The sequence below is a fragment of the Daucus carota genome, chromosome 7, assembly GCF_001625215.2.
Source record: "Daucus carota subsp. sativus chromosome 7, DH1 v3.0, whole genome shotgun sequence".
Lineage (NCBI taxonomy): Eukaryota > Viridiplantae > Streptophyta > Magnoliopsida > Apiales > Apiaceae > Daucus > Daucus carota.
In genome coordinates, this window is record NC_030387.2 from 21,558,747 (window position 1) to 21,575,409 (window position 16,663).

Here is a 16,663-nt window from a genome sequence, read left to right on the forward strand (position 1 = left end):
TCATAAGGCCACAAGTATCATTATTGAGTATGCCACTCTGCACATGAGACACTGTCCAAACCTAAGATTTCAAAATTAATCATTATGACTAAAGACGAAAAAGAATATACTATTCTACACAAGTTGACAATGATAAACGCAACATACTTCGAACTGAAATACAAATCATGTAGATCATTATTAAATAGCGAATAGAAAATATACAATTTTAGTTGCAGCTGAACAAGAAATTGTAAACATCAAAAATTCAATCAAATAAAAATTTGAAAAGTAAAATGATGAGCTAGAACAAAACTCATTAAAAGATGGTACATACTTCAGAGCAGAAAAGATTTTGACCATGTACAATAACAGATTAAAGAAGGATTGTATACTGATAAACAAAATGAAGTTGTTGGTATATGCCACTGAATCTTGCTTATGCTAATTTTCTTCTGATAAGGCCTTTGAAGAAGTCAAAACTGCATAAACATAGTAAAAAAGCTTCATTACATATTGACAATGATGTAAAGAAGACACACACACACAAACAAGTAATTGCTGCTACACAGGCCAAAAAACTAGAAGCCACATGCACAAAAAAAGATGCGGCTTATTTATATAATATATATTTTTATATTTTTATTCTAATAATTATAATATATTGTAATTAATTAGATATTATTAATAGAGTTTTATGTTTCTTACTAGAAAGTTTGAAGGAATTGAGCAAGTGCAACAAATTCAAATATATTTGACAGTTTGCATGTACGTCAGTAGTTTGGGGCCATAATTAGAGTTCTAGGCATCATAATCGGACATTTTTACAGCTCACGCGAAGATAACAGAATAATTTACGATCCCGAGGTAGTCTAACATCATAATATTAACTGGAGCAGCAACCAAGATGAGCCTACGAATTTCAAATCCAAATATTAGGGAATATCCTTTGTATTTTCTTGTAAAGCATTAAAAAAGACTCTTCTATATTAAAGTTTTAATAATTCACAACTAGAAATCCAATTTATTACAGGATATTGTATTTTTTTGTAAAGCTTGAAAAACTCTTTTATATCAAGGAATAGATTTAAGTGTAATAAAATGCATCTTGTGTACTTGCACTTTGTACGTGACACCATTTTTAATAACGAATTTTAAAGAATCACAGCAATATTGTATTTTACAACCAGTAACATTATGTGTGCGGCCGTCTAAAAGGCCATGACGCCTTTAACATAGGTAATGGTGTTAATGGAAATAGACGGCCAGCCACAATGTTTAACAAAAATGAAATTACAATATTGTATGTGGTGCTTTTAGAAGTTCGGTATTGAAAGTGATGTCACGCTCAAAGTACAATTACACAAAATATACTTTACTCTAGATTTAATACAACATGCACAAAAATAGAAGGGTCATGTTCCCTGACAATTGATTGTTAAGGAACATTTACACAACACACTGTATCCCAGCCGTTGATCAACGATCCAACGGCTGGGACAAAAGGAAAACTTTTTAGGTATCCAATGTAAATAACCGCGGACACTAGGTCTTTCCGAGTGTTTTTTACGCGGACACATAAGGATATCCGCTGTTAATAACAGCGGACAACACAGACACATGTATTAACTGTCAAAAGTCTCTCCTTCTCCATAAAAATGAAATTATCATTATTACCTGTACATTTTAATATTAGTATTTTATTATAAATTTAATTGTTATTTTTCTAAGTTTTTTTATTGATTGACTAATTTTTTTTTGAATAATTAATATATAATTTTTATTCTTGTCACATATTATATATTATAAGTATTATTATTTTTTGTGTTATATAAAATATATTTAAATTTAATTTATTTAACAAAAATATAAAATGCTACTTAGACAATATATATTTTTTAGACGTTTTTCTTGTTTTAAAATTTAAATTAATTTAAAAAGGAATAATATTTATGTGGTATATATACCACATAAAAGAGAATAATATTTATGTACATAAAAGAGAATAATATTTATGTGGTATAAATATATAATATTTATGTACTTAAAGAGAATATATAATAAATATTATTCTCTTTTATCTGGTACATATAACACATAAATATTATTCTCTTCTAAGTACATAAATATTAATCTCTTTTATGGGGTATATATACCACATAAATATTATTCTCTTTTATATTAATTTAAAACTTAAAACAAGAAAAACGTCTAAAAAATATACATTGTCTAAGTAGCATTTTATATTTTTGTTAAATAAATTAAATTTAAATATATTTTATATAACACAAAAAATAAATAATACTTATAATATATAATATGTGACAAGAAAAAAAATTGTATATTAATTATTCACAAAAAAAATTATTCAATCAATAAAAAAATTAAAAAAAAAAGAATTAAATTTATAATAAAATACTAACATAAGAATGTATAGGTAATAATAATCGACTAACTATTAAAAATATATAAACAAATAATTCTAAACATTCAATATAAAATAGTTAATTGTTATCTATTCAAAACAAAATTAGTTTAATTATAATAATTATCTAAATCCATAAATTTAAAAAGAAGAGTATAATTTCATTTTTATAGACAAAAAGAGACCTAGGGTTTTGACAGTTAATACATGTGTATGTGTTGTCCGCTGTTATTAACCGCGGATAATACTATGTGTCCGCGTAAAAAACACGCGGAAAGACCTGGTGTCCGCGGTTATTTACATCCGGTTTGTTGTTAGTCATATGGGTGTTGAACAGATTACTGGAGTCATTATAAAATCATTTTGACTTTATTTCAAGTAATCTGGTCTTAATTATGCTTGCAACAAGGTGTGCACGTGCTCCTCCATCATAATTTTTCAATATATATTTAAGTATTTTGAAATAAAAGGCATGAAAATGGAAGAATTGTGAAATGAGAGAGTACTTCTCGACTCTATCCAGCAACACAATCCTGTTCTATTCAAATATTGCTCAATTATATATATACCGGTCATACAGATTTGAGTGTCCTGCACGAATTTTGAAAATGATGTCCTTGTTTTTCAAAATTGTAAAGCAAAAGTTTACATATATTGAAATAAATATACAATAAATAATCAAAAATATTGTTTTAAGATGTTATCCATTGAAATGAATGTAAATATATAGATGCATAAAGACGTTCGTCTTGATCGTCTTACTCACTCAAGAGTCAGCCTGATCATATACATGTGGAGGTTGCAAGTCATGAGCGTTATATTATGATCCTGGTAAGCCCTCGTCCTAAAACCTTGAGGTTTTAGGAGAATTGGTCACTTAACATGGTATTCAGAGCTTAGGCTCGCGGGAGACTCGAGTTTGACTCCCTGTGACCCCCAATATTTTTAGAATTTATTAAGTACACGAAGACAATGTTATGCCCCAAAAGATGGGCGCGCGTGATCCACTCTCGACCCATAAACGGGCTTTCGAGTGAGAGGAAATGTTAGAATATGATCCTCATAAACCCTCCTCCTAACACCTCGAGGTTTTAAGAGAATTGGTCACTTAACAATAAGTATATTAACCCTCACATAAGTGTCGATGCTAAATTTATTTTCTATTTTCTCCAGGTGATAATTATTTTATCACGGGAAGAAATTATCCAAGAGCAGCGCCGGGAAATTAGAGGGCAGAGAGCAATGATATAAGGCTAAAATTATATGAAGATCGCCATGGAGGCTTGGACATCCTCTAAGTAATTTTTTGTATAATTTTTAAAGTCTTCAATAAAAAATTGGCACCATAACACTTAATCCGTAATTTATATTATTGATGTATATATACATAAAACCTTCCCTAATTTTAAGATGCTTTAATTTTTCTCGACTATATACATCAAAAAATTTCTCATAGTATAAGTAACTCTAAAAATATTGCAAGAGTTCGAAAATTAGTTGCTAAAGAATTATTTAAATAAAACCTGTCATATTCTAATTGTCAATAGAAATAAGACAGGTGTAGGTTCTTAAAAATTATCACAAATATTGATGTGTGATATAAACTAGCACCGCGGCCCGTGCCATATATTATCTTGGCTTTCACAAGATTTAATTTATACACTTTCATTATAATATATGTAATTTTACGTGGGGTGCTCAATTTCAGCGCAACAACCTTTGGGGCCTTTCGTAGCCAGAAAAACAAAGGCCACATATACTATGTTCATGTAGCCAAAAAAACAAAGGCCACATATACTATGTTTGTGTCCAACCATAAAGCCACGATTGGTGGTTCACCATATCAGTGTATTGGATCACAAACAAAGTATCATTATTGAGTATGCCACTCTGCACATGATACACTGTCAAAACCTAAAATTTCAAAATTAATCATTATGATTATAGATGAAAAAGAAAAAACCATTCTACAGTCTACACAAGTTCACAATGACAAAGACAACATACTTCGAACTGAAATACAAATCATGTAGATCATTGTCAAATAGCGTACGGAAGATATACAACTTTAGTTGCAGCTGAACAAGAAATTGTAAACATCAAAATTTTAATCAAATAAAAATTTGAAGAGTAAAATGATGTGCTTGACCAAAACTCAATAAAAGATGGTATAGACTTCAGAGCAGAAAAGATTTTGACCATGTATAACAGATCAAAGAAGGATTATACACCGATAAACAAAATGAAGTTGTTGGTATATGCCACTGAATCTTGCTTACGTTAATTTTCTTCTGATAAGGCCTTTGAAGAAGTCAAAACTGCATAAACATAGTAAAAAAGCTCCATTACATATTTACAATGATGTAAAGATGGAGATACATATATACAAGTAATCAACTGCTTTAGAAGTAAATACTACTATTTATTAAAGATGTTTATAATCCATTCAGTTTTTAAAAGAGATGACTTAGCTTTTACAAATCAATTGGAATAGCCAGAACTACTAATGCTAACTAAAATGCGTGCCAACTCTCGTCCCCTGAGGTAAAAAGATATCTGAATTGATCTGTATATACTATTCACATGATGAGTAACATCAGTATCTCTTATATTATCTTTCCTACTCAGTAAACTAATACTCCCTCCGTCCCCTTTTACATGTCCATTTTGCTTTTCGAGGAGTCAAATTGACCGATTTTTGACTAAACATTACAAATTATCTAATTATTATTTCCAAAATCTGAAAGTTGCATATTAAAATATAAATATACTTTCTAATGATATAATTTTTATTATTTTTCTCAATCATCTAATACATGTAAAGTTCAGTCAAAATATAGTCAATTTGACTGGTCAAAAGTCAAAATGGACATGTAAAAGGGGACGGAGGGAGTAGCTTCTAGCTTATAAATCTAATAATTATTGATACACTTAACACAACTATTATCCTCAATATTAAGCAAACATCACAAACATATTATAAAGTTAGCAACAGACATGCAAGCTATTACACAAGTAATGTATCAAAAAAATATTACAATATGATACCTATTGCCATCTGGGTGAAGCTCACACATTTGATTATCATCACCTATCGCTAATAGATATCCTGAAGATGTCAAACCCTAGAAGAAAGAAAAAAAAGGTTGGATTCCAGTGACACTAATTCATGTTGTAAATATCAGGCAACACAGATAAAAGTTGATGATAAATAAACTCGAAATTATAACAGGTATCAGCCCATAATAAAAGATTAAAAGAGGCCATTAGGTTATTAATATCTTCTCCAAGGAACCCTATATAATTGGGAATAAAACAAATGAGGAAAGTTGCATACACATGATGTGACTTGCTCATAAAGAAAAGGAGTATTGGCTTATACAATATCTTATATGGAAAAGGTAAAGTCTCCTGAATGTACATCAATGTGATTCCTATAACAGAATTCTGTTCTCTCTCTAGGGTTTTTATTCCTCTTAAATTTCTTCCCTATAATCTATCAATCTGTACCTGTTTTCTACTTGTTTCAAGCCTTAATCAAGCTATAATCTCCTCTTTCAATTCTTGATTTACTCACAAACTTATAGAAAAACACTAAAACATCATATAATCAGAAAATACAAGTCAGATATTCATTAATTCATTGATTCCTGACACATGCTCCTCTTACTTTCTAGTACGTACTTGTGTGCAAGATAACATTTTACCATGTTCCCCCAGATTGTCTTTTCAAAATCACCTAAAGTGGAATAACATTTATCTGACGATATAAACAAGGAAACTAATAATTAGGTTGCAGTCCCTAGTTCAATCAAATATGTCTGTGTGCCATTCAGAGAACAATCTCTGCTACGTTATTCCATAGTTGTACATTTGATGTATACAACTCACCTGAATGGTAACCATACTTTGTCTTCCATGGTCCTTCTCATCATTCTTTTCCTCTACAATGACCCTCTGACCACTGCATGCATTCACCAAAGTATTATCATGAACCTCAATTATACATTTGAAAACAAGCACTGTTACTGTTGGAACTTAAAAATTTGATATATCTGTATGTTTGTCCAAGTAATTACAAAAAAGGAAAAAACATGTGATGTTTCATTCCATAGAGTAAATATTTCATGCATTATGCATATATGTCTACCATTTTAATGCTTAAAAGAGAATGCCTAGCATAGACTTAACATTTGTACTATAATATGGGATAAACCTTTTGACCCTTAAAGTTTATGAACGTGTACCCATCAAGCCACCTAGGCGTATATCTCTCCTCCTAAAGACACCTACATTACCTTGCGATTGTCTTTTCTGTCCCTAAGATATATACCATTATACACATCTATCGTAGTATAAGGGTCAATAGGTATAAATCCCGTAACTTGGGGGCTAAAAGGTATAGATTAAACTTTAAGCTTGATGAGTAAACGGTCATAAAATTTATGGCCCAAAAGGTCATTAAGCCTATGATATGTCATGTAACAAAATGTATAAGCATATTACTACTGACTACTCATAACTTATATTAGCCATACTTGCACGACAAATACAATTAAATGGTGTGTCTGTTGCTTTAAAAATTAAAGTAGCCTGCATACAAATCAAGCAAGCAACTTGATGAACTCAAGAATAGATTGTATACTAGTTTATACCTATGTAGCCATGTCTTGTAGTATAGCTCTTCAAGAGGTTTGAATCCTGGAAGATTGCAAACGAAATTATTAATGTCTGCAGCATACAGCTTCCAGAATAACAATATAATAAAATCTAAACTATTTCATTCTTTGACCATTATATCAAAGAGCCTATGACTTTATAAAAACACATATTTCAGGTCATGCGACTATGTCAGATCTCTATCAAAGAGCTCTTTTACTAGAGTCCTTCCTACAGCCTAATTAAGTATACAAGAAAGGACCTTCCAACAAGCCTATGCATATATTATTATAACACGCACATCATTTGATGATACAAATGACCAGTTCTCAATAAAAATATAAGATATACACATATTAACATTCCACTGTGTAATTGATTAAATTTACATTAGCAAAGATCTACTACTTTTAACGGATATTTTAATTAATACACAAAGCAATAGAGTTCATTAAAAACAAATATATAAATTCTTGGAAACAAATGACAATGATTTTTAAATAGACAATAAGGGGACATGAAAGACTTGAAATGAGAATGTTGCAATTTATTTGAGAGCAAAGGCACTAATTTCGTAACCGACCTTGAGTTGCAAAAAGATTAAAAAAAATCTCAAACTTATTGAAGAAGGCAGAAACAATATCTTCCCGCTGCAGTTGGTAAGAAACTGTAGTCAACTTTCTAAGGATGGCATTTAAGGATGTAGTCGGTCTCTCATTATCAACATTCAAACCTAATCCTGTAAGATATCGAAAAATTAGTTGTTATAATTCAGTTGAAGCTCTTCACATCTGTAAAAGTACTCTCACAAACTCTGTACGTCTACCAATTTAAAAAAAAAAAAAAAGCAAGGGTGCCAAAAAATTGAGACCATTATATCATAGGTTTCCCCTTTTACTTACAGTAGCCAACCTAATCCATCGAAGTATGGGAACATTAGTTTGTCAAACTTAGCAAACTTTAATGTAAGGATATTTACCAGCACTAACATTAAACTTCTTTGATCTATAAGTCGATGTGCACAGGATCCCTCCCACTTTAAGGCCATCCAAGTACAGATCATTGGGCCACTTTATTCTGACATCAAGATATGGAACACCCTGAAAAGTTATACAATCCCAAATACATACTATCATCATTGTACTTTGGCATCAATTTAGAGCATCTCCAACAGATTAGAGCAAGTCCAACAGCTGCCCTATTTAGTGTCCTAAGTCATAATATAGGGCATTTGATGAAAAAACTTGATCCAACAATGTCCTAGTGATGCCCTATATCACTAGGACAACCCATTCAAGCCCTATTTTTAAGGCACTCTCTCTCCTTGCCCTATCCCATATTTTATAATAAATTCTTACCAACACTCTCTTTCTCTCTCTATTTTATATTATGTTTTAATGATGAAAGTGAATTTTTAATAATAAGATATTAAACATTTAGTGAAAATAAGGCACATTGTTGGAGTTGAAGTTAGTAGAATGTGTCCTAAACTACTAGGACATAATTTTTTATATTATATTTAGGGCTCCAACTAGGACACTGTTGGACTTGCTCTTAGCTACATGATGCCCTAAACTATAATTTTGAGAAATATGCTACAAAAATCCACTCCAGCAAAGTCCTAGTCATTCCCTAAATATCAAGGCTCCACTTTACATTCCTCATAAATAGGTAATGGCTAACTCATTCCTCATTTAGTTTTTAGTGATTAAATATTCACCTCTCACATTTTGCGCACTCTTTCCCACATTTTTTTCATGATCTTTTTTTTAAAAGATTTTAAATTCAATACTATAATAATAATAGCGAACACAAATAGGGATTCTTGTTGGAGTTGTCATTCAATATAGAGTCCTAAATTTTTGGAAATTGAATTGTTTATTATATATTTAAGGAACCTCACTAGGATACTGCTGGAGATGCTCTTAGAACTCTTTAGCTTCATGCATCAAGGACTTAATACTAAGCTGTACGATCTTGTCAGGACAATTGTGCAATCGCAGAAGTAGATTCTAACTCCAAAGTGACAGCTTTTAAGGCTCCACGATTTGAAACCACCCCGACTCAAAAAATTAACCAATTTGAGGAAAAGAGCAACAAGAAAATTGACAATTTACACAACATAGACAAGTTTAATTGATTAAACAAGAATTTCACACACACATGCACATATCAGATTCACTATGTTTAAATTAATGGTATTACAAATTAATTGACTAGCTCCTCTCCTGCATTCCTACCCTATATTACTACGACTCTTTTGTTTAGGTATCCGTACTCGTGTCCGATACTTGAACACGACACTTATTTCATGTCAGACTGAAATGTTTAATGTTTAAATTTTTAAACAAAACATGAAATTTTTTTAAAAAAAGTTGTGAACCTATACTTTATATGCACCTTAAAATGCGTGTCAAGCAGCGGAAAAAAGTGTAAAGAAATGAGAAGTACAGAGGGAGTAATATATTATGCTGTGTCCCGTACACGTGTTCAATAGTAGGACAATGTCCCCGTCTTTTTCAGATCTTTCGAGTCAACACTCAGATATGTGTCATGTCCGACACTTTATACCCGAGTCTGAGTAACATAGTTCCTACCTGTATAAATTGTCACTATATACATGAAGTGATGCATGCCATTCTTGCTCATCAGAAGTTGCATATAAATTTAATAATTTATAACTCAGGGTACAAGGAAAAAGAGAGGGCCAATCAGTTAGTGGATGTTTCACTCAAATTTATTAGTGCTACATTGAATTTCAAACAAAATGATAAAAGAGAAACTTACATCTTTAGTGCAGACATCATTTATAGCCTCTGTCATAGCAAGACTCACGACATACTGTACAAGTGGAACAATTCTACCATCTTGCATTTGTATTGTAAAGGAAAACATAAGACAACCTTTTGGAGATTCCCAAATATTCATCGAGCGGCCTGCAAAATAAGGACAACTATAAGTAACACACATATCATATTTCTAATCCAAGTACATGCAATTTACTCCACACCTCGGCCTTTATATTGAACATCAGCAACACATACCGAGCCAACAGGAAGCTCTTCAAAATTTCTGGTCAAAAAAAGAATTCAACAACCACAGTAATAGATATTGAACTACAGATTATACACAGAAATCATTACTTACTTCGAAACAACATCATGAGTTGAAGGCAAACGCGGAGACCAAATAAGAAACCGTCCGAAGCAGGTATTTGAAAGAGAGTTCATATATGAATTTATTCGAAAGGATTCATTCGGAGACTCTTCATGTAAAAGCAGCGAAACAACCGGAACGTCAGGGAGTTTAAGGATATTGCTAACTTTCATAGAATTAGCCAGTTCCTTGTCAGCAGCTGATTTTCCAGCAAGTACTAAAATACAAGTGGATTCGGATTCCATAGCTGAAACGAAACATCAAGAATAAAAAGATAATCAAACACATGAACTTGCTTGTATCGATAATTAGTCACATTTATAAACATATCATCCCAAACTGAACAACACAACATTCATATAATAGCATGAATTCAAAACTTATCAAAAAACTAAATAATCAATATATGTACAGGTAAAGCATTGGAAACAAGTAATAACTGAAATAAAATCAAATTATAAGTATCATTTACTTATTATTGTTAAGGAAAAAAATTAAATAAAAAAACAGACATGTGTGAGCTGCAGTACCTGAAGAAGATAAAGAGAAAGGTTTGGTGGGATTATGAGATAGGAGTGGTAGAGAGAGAAAGTGAGGTGAAGGTTTTAGAGAGAGAAAGCGGGGGGAAATACGCATTCCGGAGGGTTTGGAGACGGAGAAAGCTATTTGATCATCAAATCGTGACCCCTGGTTGCAAAATATGATATGATGTGATGATTAAATAAATTAAAAAAAATGTAATATAATGAATGAAGTTATGTTAATTGTAGATACCATTCTTTTTTATTTCTTCGAATGCGAGGATTTCGTGATGAAAACATAATTCATGAATCATGCTACCTGCAAATACTACACAGACTATATTATTTCTTTTTATCAGACGAAAAAGCCGAACAATATAATTAAGCATGTTTTCAAGAAAATGAAAAATTAGTCACATCTATTATTTCCATGTGTGAAGCACGGGCATATTGCTAGGAATAACACTAACTTCATTCATGGCTGTTCAAAGCTCTGCTACTCAAATTAATCAGTTCTAAGGCTTTCCTTTGAGGTTGATTACTCGTATAGTTTTTTTAATCATGTGTTTGTTAGCCAGCAGAATTTTGTATATAGTTTCTCTAATTTTTTGTTCCATCTGATACAACTCTTATCAAATGCAGAGAAAATAAAAAATTTGGAAGAAAAAGCAAGATATGCTAGCTTGAATACACACCTTGGCATTGGTATGCCTACTCGTGTGTATTTTGATTCTGTATCTTTTGTACTTTCATAAGTGATGTTGCTCTCTGATATGTATTTGGTTTTTCACAGCTTTATATCTGGTGATGAATTAATGGCCACAGATGTTGCAAACTTCACAAAAGCAGAAATATGTCCTTCATTTACCTCCACTGGTTGCAAAATTAGGAATTGTTGGTTCATGTCAGTATGCTGACAAGTGTCATTTCAGCCATGACATAGAAGGCTTTTAGTATGAGGTAAAAGCAACATCCTGAACAAAAATATTTTTCCTGAGCAACTCTTTGTTTTGGGTTTGTGTTCCTAAAATGCAGAAACCAATAGACATGTGGTCTAAAATATAAAACTATCTTCATGGTGCAAAAAGCTATATTCTGCAGAGTATGCAGGGTAACAAAATAAGTGATAAGCTTTTAACAACTATGTTAGGGTTAAGTTGCCAAAACAATTTTATAATCTACAAGAGTTATTGATATATAAATCCAGGCCTTGTATCTCGTGTGCAAGCCTTCTCAAAGCAATATCTAGGGAAAACTTCAAAGCAATATGTAGGCCTTGAATGATCTTCTCTAAAAAAAGATTATTAATTTGTCGACATGCATGTGCGTTGATTTGTCTAGTTTTTTATTCGTCATGACATAGCTGAACACATCTAGCAAGCAAAGAATGAACTTTTATGTGGATACCAGGAAATGAAAGTCTATATTGCACTTAAATACCGAGTTAAATACTTAAATATCATTCTGGATGTTGCTATAGGGTTATGTTCGAAGAAAGAGCCAGATCCACTACTCAGGACCACTGCTTACTGTTGGCGGGAACAGTTGAGTCGACTTTTGTAGTCATATATGTGATATATTGGACAAGAGATAATTGGCTGCTCGTCGTAACAATTATGTTTTCTATTTGGTTTTAATCATTTAAGTTAACAATTGTCTTAATGTGCAGGAAGCTTTTCAAGGGATTGATGAAAAACATAAGAAAAAGCTTATTTCTCCGGAGATCTTCACCGATAATTCATAGCTAGATTGAGGTCTCTAGCTAAAGACGACAATGGTAACTACTGTATGGAGCCACCTACTCTGTATATAAATTGAGTTCATATGGGTTGCTTGCTATTACTAATGTCAGTTCCCCACAATTTTGTGTACTAAGTTGATGCATCAGATCTAGTCCACTGTGAACTATTGTACTAAATAATTGTTGAAATATAACATTTCCGCGTTCCTATAATGTGTTTAGGTATATGCGGTCTCTTAATATAGTATTAATGTCTTCTTTCTTATAATCTGATTCTCTACTTACGAAAATGGAAAGATTTTAGAGCATGACTCTAATTACTCTTCTTTTTATGCTCTTGGCGAGTCTATCTTTAATATGCAGGGACAGTAGTGCGGATACTAGTGTTCTGATGTCTTATCGGTCTGGTTGTGGAAAGATTTATACCAAGACGGTTTTTGCTACTAATAAATGGACGAATATACTGGCAACTAATTGGATTAGTGTGCATTTTTCTACTTTAAAACTTTGTTCGATAATGTCAACAACAGTTACTAATATAAATGTCAATTACAGTGTTGTCAATTTTTAAAACTCTAAAATTTTAGCATTCTATTATCGTCAATTGAGAATGTTCTAATTAATTGTTTTTTTGCAGTGCCCTAAGCAGCTTGCAAATGTTGGGATTTGTGGCCATTATGTTCGATGCCTCATTGAAAATGTATTGCATTCCGGTGAAACAAGTATCAGCGTAAATGTGAGTTGATAATATTTCTTATGCTATTTAAAAAATATAGTATTTTGTCAGATGTAATTCGTTTAATACTTTTTCTGTTGTACAGTTCATGCATTCCAATGGACTGATGTGATATGGTCAAGATAAAATGAATCCCTTTCGAGATAATTGGGCAGGATTTTTGTACAACTGGTTTCTTAAGGGCAAGCTTTTAAATATGTAGTCTTTGATCTAATTGTTCATTCTGGAGATTTTTATTAACTATTGTATGAACTCATTACTTATGGAGAGATACTAATTATGTCTTTAAGGAAGTTAATTATTGATTTGTGGTTTATATTGTTACTGTTTGACTAAACTTATTTTTCAGAAATAAGAGCTTATTTATGGATAAAAGTACATGAAACAGTTTCATATATTTTTCTGAAATAAGCCGTAATTTTTTTGTCACATAATGAATACGAAACACCTCCTTAACATTTAGATCCGAATTTTTTTTAAAAATATGTATTTTTTAGGGGGGAAAAAAGCCCTTAATTTATGGACTTTTAGGTCTCCAAACAGGAACATTATACGTTGATTGAGTAATTTAAGTTTCTAGTTTGCATTCACTACTACACATTTGTACTTACATAACGGTCATTTTTAAACTTACATAGCGGTTCCAGGCGCTATACAAGACAGCGCTATGCGTACAATAAGCTTACATAGCGTTTCATTTTCCACTCTTTAAGAACATATAGTTATATAGTGTGTGAGAGAGTGTTATAAGAGTAAGCATCATCCAAGTCAATCTACTTTTGTAGCACTTCTATAAATGCTATATAAGTAGCAGGTGTATCTCATAATCTTCCTTGCATAGCTCTTATATAAACTGTATGGAAATAAAAGTTGCATCTTGCCTACTTATTTATATAACTATTTTTTAAACACTATCGAAGTAGAAACTTTATAAAACTCCTCAATATTACTTTATCGTGAGTAAAAATACACTAATTATATTTCGTTGAGATTATAAAAAAATATTAGTTCAGTGAGTTTATTAACTTCGTCATTTGCTTTGGTTAAATTTTTTTAGTTTATTATCTTGGTTACTGGTGCGAGCTTCTCTATCAAAATTGTATTGTTTAAACATTTCTTTGATTCATGAAGTTATTAGAAGCTCAGAGTCTGTTTCTGCCAAAAATTGGGCCTTGAAGGCCTGTGTGTTGGTATTTAAATCTCTTCGATTGACCTTTACTAAACAATGTTATTAGTTTTCATCTTTCTTATATACAACTGTAATAATTAAGCATTATTCCAGGCATGGTAACCGAGTACAAGTTGCCATGCTGCATTACTAATTCTATTTTGCACTGTGATAATGTTAATTTAAGTTTTTCTCTATCTGAGATTTATTTTTGTAATATTTCTTAAATTTGATTTGGGTGTTAGTATGACCGTTTATATGTGAAGTCAAGATTTTTAAAGAGGTTTTAAATTTATTGAAAATTTTCTACTAAGTGATAGGGAAATTTAGGAATTTATTTCAGCATTCAGTTTAGAGGTTAATATTATCATGACTGTTCTGTTGGGCCACGATCACGGCCAGGGCCATGGTGGTCACGATTACAATGATGAAAACGAGAACAACCATGAGCATACTGACGATATGCACACACATGGAATGACAATAAAAACTCTAAGTAGTGAGCAAAGCTGGGCATTCCAAACATGATAAGAATTACCACCATGCTTATGAAACTAATCCTACAGTACCTATGCTTGGTCCGTGCTCTAAATCTGAAGGTGAATACAATAAGCAGAAGAAGCAATAAAACATAAATGTTCAGGGTCCGTATCTTCATGTATTAGGAGATTCAATTCAAAGCATTGGGGTGATGATTGGAGCCATTATATGGTATAAACCGGAAGATCATTGATCTGATATGCACTCTCATTTCTCTGTGATTGTGCTGGGAACTACTATCAGCATGTTGGGCAACATATGGGAGGTTCTGATGGAGAACACTTCCAGAGAAATAGATGCAACAAGGCTTGAGCAGGGACTTTGTGAGATGGATGAGGTAGTTGCAATACATGAGTTGCACATATGGGCAATTACAGTCAGGAAAGTGCTACTAGCTTGTCATGTAAAAGTGAAGCCTGAAGCCAAGGCAGACATGGTACTGGACAAAGTTGTGGATTACATTAAAAATAGAATACAACATAAGTCACATCACTATTCAGATTGAAAGAGAGCCACAGACTTGATGACATGCAATGAGCATCTTGTAATCTAGTTGTGGCAAAGTATGGTCAGAAATGGGTAAGAACCAGAACTATAGTCAATAGCTCTGGTCTGAAATGGAACAAACAGTACAAACGGGAGGTTAACGACCCATGCACAGTGATCAGTCTAGGTGCATTTGACAATTGCACAGTATGTTTTGAAGGTGCATATCATGTAGAGGATGAATTAAGCAAACTAATCTCTATTAAAGCAACTTTAAGATAACTGAATAAAAAAATTACAGAACACCTATCAAGTAGAAAAGAAATACTAAAGTCTGAAACACTTACTTAATAAGCATTCATGAAATACTTTCATAATATAATAATATTTCTAAAATATTTAATTCACATCAAAAGCAAATAAATCAAGAAGTAAAGGCCAGTAGTCTACATATTATATGACCATAACAGGGGAGGGGGAATCTTTGTCACCAGAAATTTGAGGGTAGGCAGAGGCATACCCTTGGCCTTTAGTCCCTCTGCCCCTGCACTTTCATACTTCCTATGCAGTTTTCGTTGAATATGCAGTTGATTATGCAATTAACCATCACTCAGTTTTCAAACATAACGCGTATATACAAACACAACTTAGAACCCTAAAACGTAAAAATCACATAAGTTGAAGATAACCCAATCAAAATAATTAATCATAAATCGGATCAAATAGAAGACAACTGAAACCCCTTGAATATACACACGCTTATATATACACGCAAGTTAGAACAATACCTAATTTCTTTGATGAATTTACTTGATTCAGCTATTGTAGACACGAAGGAGGGAAAGCAGAGGTCCGTGTTGTTACAGTCGATGTGGTGGGTAAACAGAGGAGTAAACAGTTTGATTGAGCAATGGTTTAGTGTATCCTCAGGGGCAGTCAAGCAATCTAGGAGCGATAATCTATATCTATATAATTCTTAAAGCATGAGTCATTTTTTAAGGCTGCTTTGGTAATTTCACTTTCTCTTGGATCAACCCATTAAGCTTCGGATCGACCCGGCGCTTTCTCATTCAACTTAACACTATGAAAGAATATTCCGGATTTTTATGCGACCCACCCGATTTTCACTGGGCATGCAGCAAGTTCCTGCCATATCAGGAGCGTGGCATTTATTGCTGTTCCATTGATCAAGCCACTCATTGAGCTTTTTGGATCTGATAGCATCTTCCAACCATATGAGAGTTTGAAAAAG

At 32.3% G+C, this 16,663-nt stretch overlaps 2 protein-coding genes and 1 pseudogene across 8 annotated transcripts in view; 1 reads left to right on the forward strand and 2 right to left on the reverse strand.

The window, feature by feature from the left end:
• LOC135147933 (uncharacterized) overlaps positions 1-16,663 on the reverse strand; it is a 105,980-nt gene that overhangs the window by 43,430 nt on the left and 45,887 nt on the right. The window lies entirely within an intron of this gene.
• On the reverse strand, positions 4,307-16,372 carry LOC108196611 (biotin--protein ligase 1, chloroplastic). Of its 7 annotated transcripts, none has more exons than XM_017363967.2 (13): positions 16,200-16,372; positions 11,436-11,613; positions 10,994-11,068; positions 10,750-10,906; positions 10,211-10,466; positions 10,074-10,135; positions 9,851-9,999; positions 8,043-8,163; positions 7,647-7,802; positions 7,060-7,105; positions 6,296-6,368; positions 5,453-5,529; positions 4,307-4,722 (listed from the first exon to the last, which is right to left on the reverse strand). In XM_017363967.2, exons 3-13 carry the CDS (start codon positions 10,994-10,996, stop codon positions 4,680-4,682), a joined length of 1,143 nt encoding a protein of 380 aa, XP_017219456.1. In that variant the 5' UTR covers positions 10,997-11,068; positions 11,436-11,613; positions 16,200-16,372; the 3' UTR covers positions 4,307-4,679. The 7 variants fall into 7 exon arrangements, with proteins under 7 accessions (XP_017219456.1, XP_063937425.1, XP_063937424.1 ...); XM_064081355.1 differs by having other exon boundaries at positions 10,994-11,059; positions 11,436-11,714; XM_064081354.1 differs by having other exon boundaries at positions 11,436-11,714.
• Positions 12,708-15,449, forward strand: LOC108194715 (metal tolerance protein 1-like; annotated as a pseudogene).